The 15,210-nt window shown below is 43.5% G+C and overlaps 1 protein-coding gene across 10 annotated transcripts in view; it reads left to right on the top strand.

Annotated features, from left to right (window-relative positions):
* The window catches only part of ephb3b (eph receptor B3b), a 51,488-nt gene extending 36,625 nt beyond the window's left edge, over window positions 1-14,863 (top strand). The window contains exons 6-16 of one of the 10 annotated variants that reach the window (XM_028404857.1): window positions 432-556; window positions 1,104-1,266; window positions 1,402-1,510; window positions 3,055-3,107; window positions 3,277-3,399; window positions 5,371-5,618; window positions 6,146-6,361; window positions 7,088-7,237; window positions 7,991-8,190; window positions 10,951-11,106; window positions 12,970-14,863. In XM_028404857.1, coding sequence (XP_028260658.1) covers window positions 432-556; window positions 1,104-1,266; window positions 1,402-1,510; window positions 3,055-3,107; window positions 3,277-3,399; window positions 5,371-5,618; window positions 6,146-6,361; window positions 7,088-7,237; window positions 7,991-8,190; window positions 10,951-11,106; window positions 12,970-13,078 — 1,652 coding nt within the window. In that variant the 3' untranslated portion in view covers window positions 13,079-14,863. Of the gene's footprint in view, window positions 1-431; window positions 569-1,103; window positions 1,267-1,401; window positions 1,511-3,054; window positions 3,108-3,264; window positions 3,484-5,370; window positions 5,619-6,145; window positions 6,362-7,087; window positions 7,238-7,990; window positions 8,191-10,950; window positions 11,107-12,969 lie in introns of all 10 variants that reach the window. The other 9 variants (XM_028404862.1, XM_028404853.1, XM_028404856.1 and 6 more) reach the window with 9 other exon arrangements.
* Window positions 14,864-15,210: the final 347 nt, after the last annotated feature.

The following is a 15,210-nucleotide window of genomic DNA, read 5'->3' as shown; positions in this document are numbered from 1 at the left end:
TATACGCACAAACCAATGCATGCATGGGTGCAGTATAGTGACATCCCCTGAAGCATATGATGTTAGTTCAGCTATAGGTGTGAAAGGTCTACATCTGTATGTGTGAGCTTACTTCTTAGCTTGTCTACAGTTAGAGTTTGACAGAGGAGGCTGCTTGTACCAAAGCCCTACCCATCAGTTTTGCTGTTTGATTCCCTTGTCACAGGAGAATTAGACATCCCCTCTCCTTCCCCTAGGACTCCAGGAAGGGAGAATTTGAGCATTAGTGGGGAATGGTTCTGCATACTAACTATTGGCCAAAGCTTTTCACAAAGCTCACAGCCTAAGACTTTGTCTGCAGGCTTCTGTAGGAACACAAAGGGCAGAGAACTTCAAAAGACATAACACAGAAAACGATAAATAAAGCGGATTTTCTTTTATTTGTTTAATAGCTCCGTCTGCAGTGCCCACAGTTCACCTGATGGCGGCCACAGCGAGCACCATGAGCCTGTCCTGGCTGCCTCCAGAGAAACCCAATGGAATCATTCTGGATTATGAGATTAAGTACCATGAGAAGGTAAGCAGCAATGTAAGTGAACGCCTCTAATTCAATCCAATTTCATTGACTAGCATGGTCTCTGTTTCATCTGTGTTTCTGTAAATGTGGAAAACAATGACTCTGCTGATAAACACATGGTTGCTGTGAGGCAAGTCATTTCCATTCTTCTGTGATCATCCTCTTCTACTTATTTCCCTCTACCCTGACTTCCTCTTGCTTTCTCTCTCAATCGTTTCCCATGGTTCTATTATGCTCTGCCCTTTTCTGAGCCCCTCTTGTCCTCCATCCTCCCTCAATCCATGCATTGGAAAGTTGCTGTATTTTCTAGAGGCCCAGAGAGATGTGAATGGATTTGCTTTGGGAAGACAACAAAGGCATTCACTGTATATCCTCTGTCAGTTTAACATACCATCGACAGTGTACAATGTGCTTACTCTGCCTGCATGGTTAGCTTAGATTAGTATAGACTATGTCAGGAAGTGTGGAGGATCAGAAAAGAAAGAATGAGAAATGTGAATGACCAGGAGGGATTTCTATCTGTTATTCATTGTCTTTCTGTGTGCAGGATCAAGGTGAGGCCATCGCCCATACTATGACTGCCCAACGCAGCAACGCCCGGATTGAAGGCCTCAAGGCTGGTACGCCTTATGTGGTGCAGGTCCGTGCACGAACAGTGGCTGGTTATGGTCGCTACAGCAGCCCAGCTGACTTCAGCACCAATCTGCAAAGTATGCTACTTCTACTTTATTACCCTGGAATATTTTAGAATATTTCAGGCTCAGCAGAAATGGCTTTATAACAGCAAAATGAATGTTATATATGTTTGAGATATGTAACCATTTTCTCTGTTTGACCCCCTAAAGCCGACCCTCCAAAATCCTGGCAGGAGCAGCTGCCACTCATTGTCGGATCAGCCACAGCCACCTTGGTCTTCATCATTGCAGTTGTGGTCATTGCAATCGTCTGTCTCAGGTCAGAATTTCAGTGTTGCAAAACATATCTGCATTATGTTGTCATGTTTAAACAGAAAAGGCTTACAGAAACATTCATGCATAATATTTTTTTCTTCAAGTAGAGAAAAAAAACTGAGATAGCTTCAAATGTCAACTTTGTTTGCATGTCCTCCAAACCACCCCAGAACAGTCTCAGTGGATTGTTGCGACACCTGCGAGGCCACTGAATGCCAGATTAGCCTTCTGAATCTGTGAATAGTAAACAGCTTTGGCCAAAATGCTACTTTGCTCACTGGACACAGCATGGTGGAGCAGCTGTTGGGCCTGATAGGCCTGCCCTCATGGCCCAGCACTCAGAATCAACTGTGCAGTTGCCCGACCACAAAGAACCCAGATGCGCCCCTGTCTGCTGGGCCCAATTGACTAGGAAGATGCGAGTGGCTGCTCATACCTTTCAAAAAGTCTGACACTGAATCAGCTGGGTCTAACCACACTCGTTTATCCTTATACCACTCATTTGTCAACCAGCGAGCTCAGTGCGTGTGTGTATATATATATATATATATATATATATATATATATATATATATGTGTGTGTGAAAGGTTGGCACCCACTGCTGACTGGCGCCCACTGGGTTCCCTCCACAAGCCAGTTCAGGCAGCGGCTGACAAGCGTAGGCATCGGTCACGCTAGACTGAATAATAATCTCCCTGGATCCCCCTCCTCTCCTTCTCCCTCCTGCCTCTTCGTTCTCTTCTATTTTCACACCGCTACATTGTGTCTCTCTCAGGGTCTTGGCTTAGCCGCTGCTCTGCCTGCCACGGAGGAAAAAGGAGAAAAACAGTAATAATACACACGGAGCTTCGGCATATACCAGACCAAAATTAGAATTTGAAATAAGATGCAAATCACCATCGGGTATTTTTGCCCTGGTTACTCGTTAGACAACAAAGGAAGCACATTAACATGTAATTTCAACAACCCAGCCCCCTATTTTTGCCCCCCCCCCTCCCACCACAGTGCAAGAGGGATATGTGCAGGAAGGTGTGTATACAGAAACTGAGCGCAGATAAGTGATTAAAAAAAAAAGGAGGGAAAAGAAAATGGAAGCGAGAGAGAAAGATTCCGTGTGGAGAAAATAAGATTCAGGTTGAATGAAAATGAACAGTGTGATGTCTGTAGGGCGAGGAAGGCAGACAGCTGAGCTTGCTGTTTTAGTCTGCTTTTGTCTTGACTGCTCATTTTGGGGGTACCGACAGTGAATGGCTTTCACTTGCTGCCTTAGACAATGGCATGATATCCTTTTGTTTAGACTTGCCTTACAGTCCCCAAGTATGAATCACTGTACCAACAGACATTGATACAATCTTTATCAATGTGTCCTTCGCTCCCAGTGCAGAAACATCTTCACCGAGCCACATTGTAGTGCAATCGCATCTCAGGCTGCAACCAGACGTTATTAAGGGATCTGTTTTCTGCTCCTGCCTTTGTTCCATTCCTCTGTTTGTGCCCTGCTGTGTTAAGTCCACGTGACTCAGGTTGTCTTTTATCTGTCTCTACAGAAAGCAGAGAAATGGTTCAGAGTCGGAGTACACAGAAAAACTGCAGCAGTACAGTAAGTGTCTTTGCTAAGATTCCCCTTCTTTGTTCTTTACGCCACATTCCCGTACTTCAGTGTATAATAACTCTGCATGTTAAACCATTACACAGTGCCATCTATTGTGCAGATTTTGTTTTGGCAGCAGAGATTCACTTTCCCGTTCTTGCCACTGAATCCCCAATAGTAACGCCGGGAATGAAAGTCTACATTGACCCCTTCACCTACGAGGACCCCAACGAGGCAGTGCGCGAGTTTGCCAAGGAGATCGACGTGTCCTGCGTGAAGATCGAGGAGGTCATTGGCGCAGGTAACCCAGCAAAGCTCCTGAGCTACAGGGGGAAGACTGCTAGTCACCTCCAGGCCATACCGTTAGAGGACTTCACACCAAGCGGTACTTTCACTCAATTCATCGCTAGCCCTCTTCTTGCTCCCCTTCTTACCGCACTCGTCACCTCTTAGGATCCCCTTTCCCAGTCTCACAGATGTCCCCAGCACTCTTTTATGTTTAAAGTATTACTAGTTGTGTCCTCTTTAGTCATAGTGTAACTCACAGTGCTAGCACCCTTATTGTGGATTTTAGAGTAGCTGTAATACCTTTGGTATGGTGGTTTACTGTTTCACCCCATGTCCTGAAAACATGCAGCCCAATCCTGGAATGAGAGCAATGCACTGAATGGAAATTAATTTTGTTCAAGTATGACATAACAGTCATTTTTAACTGATTGAAAATCTTTGTAAATCTAATGGGAACAGATTTTGGACATTGTAAGACTGCCACACCATACAGACAGGATTTATTTCTCAAGGGGACATTTTAATCCTGTTTGAGCACATGTGTATCTTCTCCAGTACTAATTACAGCTCTGACATTTTTTATTTTTTTTTGGTATAATTGACACAGAAACATCAACAGAATTGATGAATTGGAGTAGTCGGCCTCCCCTTGGTCATAAACATACAAGTATGTCAAAAAAGGTTATGGCTATCTTACATTAAATCGCTGTGCGTGTGTGTTAGCCTGGGGATTACATAACATGAGTCTTGTTTCCAAAGGGCACGGCTAATATTTATCTGCTGCATCCCTCCGAAAATAATAAATCTATCTGGATGTAGTGTGTGATGTTAAATTGTTTTCAGTCCAGGATCGGCTGCCTCTGATCATGCCCACTTTTTTTGAACCTCTTATTAAAAAAAGAGGGCTTAGAACTCTATGTGACCCTTGTTCCTGACACTTCTCTTCCACTATGTGGTTGTGTTTCCCCTGTAGTGCCCCTCCCTTATATGATGTTTTTAGACAGTGAAGTATTTGATGTATTTTATATATTTGAAAGTAATATCTCTGCTTAAAAGCTGCAGGACTTTTCCATGTGAAGTTGAGGTTTTTTATTATGGCAAATATAGCTGAGCCAAAGTGGAGGACGTTGTGATGGCAGAGATGGGAAATCCCTACTACTGCTTCTGCTACTACCATTACTACTGCTACTACTACTGCGACAGCTCTTCTACTGCTGAGGCTACTACTTGAAACCCGTCGCGCTTCCCAGCATTCGCCTTTAAAGTGACAAACCCTCAACCCCTGTCTTCCCTGTCCCCTTCCTCTCCTCTGCCCCCAACCTCAATCCCACCCTCCTTCCCTACCCACCCCCCCAACCCCTCTCCCCTCACTTCCCCCACTTTGTCACCTTTGCACCCATCTCGCCACATGTCACGCTCATCGCCTAATTTTTCTTGCACACGCTTGGTGTAGACTCTAAACGTACAGCGTCCACAACTCCGAAAACCCCCAAGCTTCTATCTCCACCCATCTCCTCTTACTGTGCTCGCTTCTCCAACACCTCTGAAGCTTAGCACCGACCCCCTGTTCCTGACCCCTCCCTCCTATGTTTTAGATCATTACTTTACTTTGTTTTTGTTTGTTTTTAGTTGTTTTTGCACCATATTTTCTATCACCATCCCTCTCACTTACCATGTTGTTTCTGTTAATCTGTAGTTTAACAGTACAAAGTCACTGTATGCTCATCATTTCCACCACCATCCCTTGAGACTGTCCTAGAGTTCTGGCTTCTCTTGCAGCCCCTCCCTCCCTGCCCCACCCCTCCTGCTACCCTTCCCTGGCTCCTTGGTTCTAACCAGTTAACTGTCCCCTCTCCCCTCTGTTCCCCCCACTCTCCTCCACTCTTCCGTCATGCCTCTCTTCCCTCCCTCTTTCTCTCTCTCTCTCTCTCTCTCTGTCCTTCCACCTCTCCCTTCTCTGGCTATCTTACCTGGGCTCTCGCAGGAGAGTTTGGGGAAGTGTGCCGCGGTCGTCTCAAGCTGCCGGGGCGTCGGGAGATCATCGTCGCTATCAAGACTCTCAAGGTGGGCTACACTGACCGCCAGAGGCGAGACTTCCTGTCCGAAGCTTCCATCATGGGCCAGTTCGACCACCCCAACATTATCCGTCTGGAAGGTGTGGTCACCAAGAGTCGACCGGTGATGATCGTAACTGAGTTCATGGAGAACGGGGCGCTGGATTCTTTTCTAAGGGTGAGAAAACAAAAAACAAATGTTAAACGGACACAAACAGCTCTGATATTGGCTACACCTGTATATGAGATTTTATCAATATTGCAACACTACCAAGCAAATCAGCCAATCCAAATCTGCTTGATCTGTCTTTTTGGTTATCTCACTTTCTTTGGAAATTCAAAAGGTCTTCTTAAGCTCAGGTGCAGAGGCACAATAGATATCTGACAAATGCTGCATTCAGGCAGTTGGTGACATTTGTAAAAAAGCAAAGTCTCAAATGAATCTCCACCTCAAAGTCACATCATAGATTGTCTGCCAGCAAAAAGGGTGTAGTACAAGAAAATATAGAGCAGGGAGGGATTGGGGGGCTCAGAAAGATATCACACTGTGATGAAAGATGCGGGTAAGACGACATATACAAAGAAAGTAAGAGACACTGAAAATAGAACTACAAGTAAGACCAAGAAGGTAAAGAGACAGACACACTGTGTATGTATTCCTTTGAACATGCAACCTTGACCAACAAATCTTTCTTCCTTTGCCAGCTCAATGACGGGCAGTTCACTGTGATCCAGCTGGTTGGCATGCTGCGCGGCATCGCAGCAGGCATGAAGTACCTGTCAGATATGAACTACGTGCACAGAGACTTGGCTGCCCGTAACATCTTGGTTAACAGTAATCTGGTGTGTAAGGTGTCTGACTTCGGCCTATCCCGTTTCCTGGAGGATGACCCTACAGATCCTACCTACACCAGCTCACTGGTAAGTTAGTGTGAACACTGTGTGTATGTGTTTGTTTTTGTATATGTGTTTGTGTTGTGAAACATTAAAAGATGCTAAATGCAAGTTTTTGACATCAATACATCACGGTTGTTTTGAATTTAATGGTAAAAGCAGTTCATTTAAACATATTGTATGTATCCAACAATTCAGAGCTTCCAGAAGGGCTACAAATGGTAGAATTATGGCTACATCCATTTTTAGACTTTTGGGTATTTTAAAGCCATTTGTTTCCAAATGTTTTCTGTGAAACCAGAGAGCCAAAGAGACATCCTCCTAAAAACTGTGTGCCTTGATTCAACTCCAATGGTCTTAGCAGGCATAAAAACCACTTGAAGCATTGGTGGAGTAGTGATGGGTGTACAGTTTCTACAACTGTCTTAATTTACTTAATAAACTCTGCGGCTCTGAGATACATCTGCAACAGCTGACTTTAACATGGTGGTGATGTATTGATGTTGAAAAACACACAAGTATTCTTGTATCTTTTTCATGTTTGTTTTGTACGTACCATTTTCCTGTAAATGTTCGACTAACCTCGTGTGTGCATGTTGTTTGGGCACAGCATGCACCCATGTGTTTGTGCATCAATGTTTCCCTTAGACTGTTTTTCTCACCCTCTCTCTCCCTCTCGTATGTGTGTGACTCTGTGTTTGTGCTCCATCCCTCCAGTATTTCATGCTCACCTACTCATTCGCATATCCACAGGGAGGAAAGATTCCTATCCGCTGGACAGCTCCAGAGGCGATTGCCTACAGGAAGTTTACCTCGGCCAGCGATGTGTGGAGCTACGGTATTGTCATGTGGGAAGTAATGTCATATGGCGAGCGACCGTACTGGGATATGAGCAATCAAGATGTGAGTTAAGATTTTTTTTGAACCCATAAGTGGTACTATATATATATATATATATATGCTCATCTTTACTATCAAATTACTATTCCTACTTATGGACCGACGATATATATAGATATCTATTGCAATATAATCACTGTTTCATCTTGCTGTCATGTTTGCTCTGTACTGTATCATGTTTGTATCATGTTTGCTCCTCTCTCTCTCTCTCTCTCTCTCTCTTTCTCCTTCATCCTCTCTCTCTCTCTCTCTCTCTCTCTCTCCCTCATCCTCTCTGACTAGCAGCAGGACTGGTTCCCCCTTAAGTTGACGGGTCCTGCTCAAGGTTTCTTCCTCTTAAAGGGAGTTTTTCCTTGCCACAGTGCTCTTAGGGGGGTTCCTGTGAAGCGCTTTGAGACAATGTCTGATTGTAATATGCGCTATATAAATAAAACTGAATTGAATTGAATTGAATATATATATATATATATATATATATATATATATACACAATTGTATTTGTGAGGCACACATTTACATATAATATATGAAATGCAAATCTTTAACCACCCACAGCCGCCACTCACTTTAGCCTTTATCTCCACAATTTGTGTATATAATGTAAATCCTTCTTTTATGGCCTTTTCCATTATCTCCCTCATGCCTCATTCACACGTACCATCAACCCATCTGCCATTAGTGTTGTCCATCCTCCCACTTTATCATTCTTAGTGTTTAGAAGTGGTTGTGATTTCTCTGTTGTCTGTCCATCCTCAGGTGATAAACGCTGTGGAACAGGACTATCGACTGCCTCCACCCATGGACTGCCCCACGGCCCTACACCAGCTCATGTTAGACTGCTGGGTTAAAGAGAGGAACCTACGACCTAAATTCACCCAGATTGTGGCCACGCTGGATAAGCTCATTCGCAACGCTGCCAGCCTGAAGGTGGTCACCAACAGCACACAGTCCACTGGGTAAGTCCTTGTCATCAGAATGAAAGCCCTATCAAAGCAAGTTGTGTGTGTTATGTAGAACTTCAGAAATATTTTTTAATTATGCGGCTGTGTCTCAGCTTCCCTGGAGTTTCTTAGTATGTTATTGTTGGAGAAGACCTCTTGTAATACGGTACAGGGGGTAATTAGTTTATTGAGTGAAGCCACTTTACCTTTCAGTTATTATAGTACCGGCCGAGCTATTTTATTCACACCTTAGCCACAGCGGCTGTGATAATGATTTATGCTGTGCAAATATTCCTTGTCCAGGTTGATACAGCATATGTGAGTCACTCTGACTCAGCTGTAACAGTCTCTTAACTGCTATAAAGTGCAGATTTCTTTCCATGCAACTCTTTAGTTCTCACAAATGCAGAGCTGAGCCATTATGCAAATCCAAATCACTCAATAAAGCCCTTAAAGCACACTCCTCCACCAAATGGGAGCCGAATCAATGATGTCACATCTACATTTAGCTGAACTATCTTCCTTTGCAACCTGTTTCTTGGAAAGACTTTGGAGGTTGCAGAGTTGGAGCGCATAGCAGGAGGTGGGGGAGGGGGTGACCTACCTATCTGTCCCTGCATTAGGGTCTTTATGTCCTGAGGGAGGGCCGCAGACAATCCTGGGTTGGGCTCATGGGGAAAACCGGGGTCTCGGTTGGCCACCATAGTGACGTTCTTAGAAGATTAAGCTTGCGGTTAATTAGCTCGATTAGGGCGATGCAAAAAAGAGATGGGAGCGCCTTTTAATTAGCCACTAACGAGATTTTAAACGGGCCAGCGGAGAGGTGGCCTCCTGCCGACAAACCTAACAAGGGAGGAGTGAGGGATGACAGTCATCCTGGTCGGCACTGAAGGGTGGCGGGAGGTTACAGCTCCCCAGCTAACACTGTCTGACAAAGGAGTCATTTGGTCATGTGTACAGTATGTGTACTGTATATAATGCATGTAATTGACTCCGTTAAGGAACTTTGGTGACATCCATGTTCCTACTGTTAAGTGCTATAGAGAGGTTTACACTTCAGAAATTAACAATGTTAAATTCGAACTTTTCTGTGAAACTTTGACATGTATTCATTATGGATTTTGCTTGGCCTGTAGCAGTCTTACTACAGTAGCTTGCAATATTATCCAGCTTTCCTGCTGTGTTTGTGCTTGTGGCTTACATGTGTCCAGCAATAGTCTGAACCTTTTTGAAGCCAACTTTAGAGGAGGAGGACCAACAATACTCCATTAAGAGAAGCCAGAGTCTGGCGTTAACGACAGCCTGAGGCCTTGGGCTCCAAAGCACAGGCCTTATTAAAAATCACTCCATCTACACCACTCAATGGAGCCTCTGTACCACTGTTATTAACTCCCCCCTCTATGCCTTTTTCTCTGTTCTCCCTCTTTCGCTCCCCATTCCTCTTTTAATTGTTAATGAATCTAATGCCATCAAAAAGGATGACAGGGATCAACAGAGCAGAGAGGAGAGGAGACAGTGGCGCTCTTTCTCTTTGCTTGCTCCTTCATCTGTTTCTTCACCTCCTTTAACTCCCCCGTCATCCTCTCTGCCTCCACCTCTCTTGTTCATCTGCTCTGCTTCACTCTCTGAGTTGTTGCGTAGTTTTATTAAAACTTCCAAGGTGGCCTCTCTATCTACAGCATTGATCAGCACATGAGGGGATTTTTTTTTTGGTCTATGCAAGAACAAACACATTTTCAGAAACAGCCAAGATGGTTAAAGGAATAATTACACAACTAAACAGATGCACAGGTTTGTGAGTCACCTCTTCCAGACTCCACAAGATCGTGACTCAGTCTTAGCATGCAACCACACACGCGTAAACGACATCTGTGTTTACATGCCATGGATATTTCTCTCTTTTTCACAAAGCGTTTTCAGACAAAGTCTTTCCACCTCTGTGGGGTTTGTGTTGCACACATCCTTGTATGGATGTCCCAGAAGAGCATATGTTTAAACATTCAGACACTTCCTGAGAGAATATACTGCAAATGCAATAATTATGGACTAACAGGCATATGGCTTATAGCCTGCTGTTTAAGCTCACATTCATACAGGCAGTCCGAATTTGATTTGAAGTGACCAGAAAAACCGCACGGAATCTAATCTTCCCAGATCCGATTTAAACCACATTTGTAGGTGGTTTAAAAGTGCAACTCAGTACAACCGCACAGATTGAATTTCACTTTTTTTCACTGTCTTGTCAATCCCACTGCAACACTCTGACATCTCACTGCAACAAGAAGAACATGAACCACCAGAGAAGCACAGAGTTGTTCGGATACTTTGGGAGTTTCGTGACAGTTCATGTTAAAAACATTCTCTATCTTTTGACAAATGTCCAGTCAGTAACTAGCACATATGTTTTATTTCTTAGCTGCATTAAAATGCGGGTATAGTACTCATTAAAGGACTTTTCTCAATGAACACACATGACCTTGCCTGACCGGCTGCAGCACCAGCATCCACCGCCCAAGCCTCCAGCCAGTCTCTCTACAGTCACAAAAGTGCTCCACCAACACCCCCTCACCCTGTACTCCCTACCCCTGCACACAACTCCTTACATTTGGAGGAGAGGAGAGGAGAGGAGAGGGGGGAGGAGGAGGAGAGGTGGCACTCAGCAGGGGGGCGTTTGGGGGTGAGGTTGGCCCGTAGAGGCAGTAGAGTGACGACCTTAACCCTCTCTCTCTCTCTTTCTCTCTCTCTCTCTCTCTCCTCCTCCCTCCTCCAATGTAGGGTGTCCCAGCCCTTGCTTGACCGCTGTGTGCCAGACTATACCACTTTCACTACTGTGGGGGACTGGCTGGATGCCATCAAGATGAGCCGCTACCGTGACAACTTCGTCAACGCTGGATTCGCTTCCTTTGACCTGGTGGCCCAGATGACAGCAGAGTGAGTGGAGCTAATCAGGCCTAACGTGATTGACTGGGCTGAGTTTGAGAGTCAAATTAGTGTACAGACCGACCTTGAGGGAGTAAAAATAGTCTCATGGCTAAACTGAACACGATAAGACATAGATAAGTGAGCAAAGGCTGAAAAATAAAGGACATTTGACCAAACTGTTACATACAGCGGACATTCTGCTGTAAATATATGTTTTTATGCTTAGAAGACATAATACCAGATTTTATAAAGGCAATGATCTACTGGCAGCACAACTCCTGTTGCAACTGAAAGAGATGAAAAATATTATGTAGGAAGCAACATAAGGAAACAGAAAATCTCCTACTCTGTTTTCAATAATTTCATATGTAATTGTTCAGTCAGGATAGGTTTGCAGTAGAATGGAATCACCTGCTCTGGAATTATACAATACAAATCAATACACAATTTCACAGAATGTTTTTTTTCACTAGTCGCTTCCTGAATCTCCAGCTGATGACACACACCAGCTCTCGCCATGTTTACAAACAGGAAATGATGTAATGGTAGTCATGGAAATTGAAGGGCCAGTGATGATCAAATAAATGAATTAGGATTATAATGATAAATAAATCATTCTCATTAGCTGCATAATAGGCAATGGAGGTGGGGGTAATTTGTTTCAATTTGGCTGGGCTGACAGGTGTGGTGTACTGGGGCTCTCTGTTGCCCTTAATGGCCAGTAATTCGTCTAATGGTGCCCATTTATTATCATTTCATCCTCCGTCGCTGTGCTGATGGGGACGGCAAAATACGGAGAAGAAGAAAAAAAACTAAAATACACCATTTATTTGTGTGAAGTCGCGATCATACAACCTGATTTGGAAAGGACATGTGTGTGGGATTGGATGCACATGTTTGTTTTAAAGCCACAAAGTCATTGAGACAAGCAGTGTATGGTGTCTGCTTGTTATATTAGATTATCCAGTATTTATGCGTGTGTGACTGAGGAGAGAGGACGCAGACAGTGGCAGAGCCCCAACAGTTTGATAATCGCCGCCCCAGACGACGTCTGCTCTCTCCTCAACTATCAACAGGGGAAATCAAACAAGCAGGCGGAAAAGAGAGGTTCTCGTGATATTATTGTACAATGTTAAACCAACATGGCTACGATGATTAGATTATGCTGTCTGACTAATGACGGCAAAAGCAGGTGTGCTCTCTCCTAGGCCTTTTTAACAGTGTAGTAATGTCAGCTGTATGTCAACAATTTCATATCGGTTTCAGCTCTTTGCTGAAAGACTGATTTACACTTCCACAGTCTTTGCTGTAGTTTCTTTTGACGGATGTATTTTTAAGCACTGAGGAATGTTTTGCAACAGTGGGCAACTTAAAGCTGATTTACTGACACGCAGGCCCATTTTAAGTATGAATGACAGCCTATTAATGGAGAAATCTGAGAAATATTTTTCTTTTTTTTTTAAAGGCTGTTGCTTCGCTGCCCTGTTTTTCTCACTGGGTTAGTGTGGATTCTGTGAAATCTACCAGCTGCCAAACAGTAGCAGAAGTTTGCTCTTTAATCATTAACTATCATTATGGACTTTTTGACTCCCTTCTTCTGGCCCACCTGCTGGGTAACATAAGCACGTTGCATTAACACTCACTACAGAGCCGGATGAGTGTCCCCATTTTGCTAATATTCTCTCAGGAAACCATTTAATGGGTGATTGCCAAGGTGACGCAACGGTGTCCGTTCTGGTAGAGTGTTTGGTGAAAAGTAAAATTTGCACTTCAACTTAGGTCACGTGATGTTTGTCTGCCTTTATGACTGAGCCACCTGTTCTTATTTTTTTTCTCCCCCCTCCTCCTCTCTCTCCCTCCCTCCCTCCACAGAGACCTGCTGCGGATAGGGGTAACGTTGGCTGGCCATCAGAAGAAGATTCTTGGTAGCATTCAGGACATGAGACTACAGATGAACCAAACACTTCCTGTCCAGGTGTGAGCAACAGGACACAACAGACCGATGCAGTCGAAGGACAGCCAGACAGGAATAGAGAGGGGGGGGGTGAAAACTGTGCCAGAGAGGGCCACTGGAAAACCCTAGCTGCCTGACCCATCTCTGCCAATTAGACACTATGAAACTGGCTTGCAGTGCCTCTGAATATATTTTTTTCTGTTTCTCATTACCACTTACATTTCCTGTTCCTGCCTTTTTTTGTTATTCTTTGTTTCTTTTTCCATCCAAACTGAATTTGTGCGTTTTATTTTCAAAGAGGAGAACCTTTTTTTTTAACCCCCAATGCGTGCCTCACCAGCTCTGGAGTGGGTTGATGTCTGCATGCATGTGTGTTATAGTGAGGTCAGCCTTAGTACTGTAACTGAAATGTCACTCTCTGATCCTCACGTTAGAGCTCCTCCCCTTGACCCCCGCCCCAATTAAGCTGGACATAGTAAAGAAGTTATCACCCTGGTATAAAAAAAAAAAAAAAGCAAACACACATTTTCAAAAAAAACTAAACAAAAACAAACAAAAAGAGGTGTGTTTAAGACCACAGGAGATAGAGGACAATTCTTTCCCTGATAGAAGTTGTTTTATTGTGCACGTGTGTTGTTCTCCATCTTCATATTGAAGGTGTGTTATCTAAAAGGGCACTTGCTGGAGAAGGGTGAGGCGGTGGAGGAGGAAGTATGATGGGCTGTGGTCAAAAGGTTGAGAGGATGACAGAGGTCAAGAAGGTCAAAGGAAGGCGGCCGTGTTTTATTTTGGCTGCTGGATCCTCAACAAGTCACCAGACGACCTCTTCGCTCTGACCTGCTGCGACTCAGGATAGTTCCACAGCGTTTGGAATACCTGCTCATCAACTATTTTTTTTAACACATAAGAAATGTTTTTGTTTGTCCACACTACATTTTTGTTGTTGTTTTATTTTCAATTTTGTTTTTTTTTTGGCTTTCTTACATTTTTTTTGAGAGAGATTTGTGGTTTCAAAACGGCCGGTCAAACCGAAGTAAACCCCCCCCCCCTCCCCTCACATCAGCAGGACACTTTATGTGATTGATGGTGGTGGTGGGGGGGCAGTTGAGGACTGTGGCAACACTATAGAAAGACCCCTTGGCCTTTTGTGTGCATTTTTTTGTATGTGTGCGTGAATGCGTGGAAGTGTGATTAAGTGTGCCTGGATGCGTGAGTGTGTTAAGTTGCACACGAGTATACTGTACAATACAGCTTCCTGCTATTTGCCATCATGGAGAATTAACGCATGAACTGAACTGTGATAAGGAGCAAATATATCTGAAACAATTACGCTATATTCTGTGGACAACTGTTAAACATTCTTTTTTTATCGAATCCAAAAAAATGGACTTTGGACACACACACACACACACACACACACATATATATATAGAAAATTATATATATGTATGCTTCATGCAGAGAACTGAGAGAAACCCTGATGGACACCTTAATTTCTACTTACTATTACCTGGATTTAGAAATAATCAAAATCCTTATTTTAATTTCTTGACATCCTGCCCTATGTATTTATTTGTACCTCGCCCACCAACCCCCCCACCCCACCTACCAACCAACGCCCAGATGGAAGTTAGGCCTTTTGGGACAATGGACTTGAAACAATCAGAAGGAGCTCCAAAAGGATTCACCTAATGAATTGATGATTATTAAACAAATGAAATTGCATATAAATTGGATATTGTATTTTTGTTGTTGTTCTAAACAGCCTGTACATGTTTTGTAACAAAAATAAGATAAATAACAAAAGAAAAATGGTGTTTTGACAAAAAAATGGAAGTGTTGTTGTGAAATATTTGATTCAGAGTGAAATGAACTGAAGGCAAAGGGAGGGATGTGGGAAAGAAGAGGGAAAGTTAAGTATGGTACTTTGTTGTGTGGGATTTTGTGACGATTTAGCGTGCACTGCCTGAACAATATTAAGCTTCCTCAATCCATTCTTAACCCTAAAAAGCATTTGTGAAGCACTGAGCTGTTACTGATCGTCTTCCAAACACATTATTTTTCAATTCAAATATAGTCCAATGCAGCTTATGTAGGACTGTAAAGAAGTTATTAGAAGAGAGTTTGTCCTTATCAGCCCACCTGCCAATCCCTTCACA

The sequence above is a fragment of the Parambassis ranga genome, chromosome 4 (assembly GCF_900634625.1).
Source record: "Parambassis ranga chromosome 4, fParRan2.1, whole genome shotgun sequence".
NCBI classification, from domain to species: Eukaryota; Metazoa; Chordata; class Actinopteri; family Ambassidae; genus Parambassis; species Parambassis ranga.
This window is presented reverse-complemented; position numbering and strand designations above follow the sequence as displayed.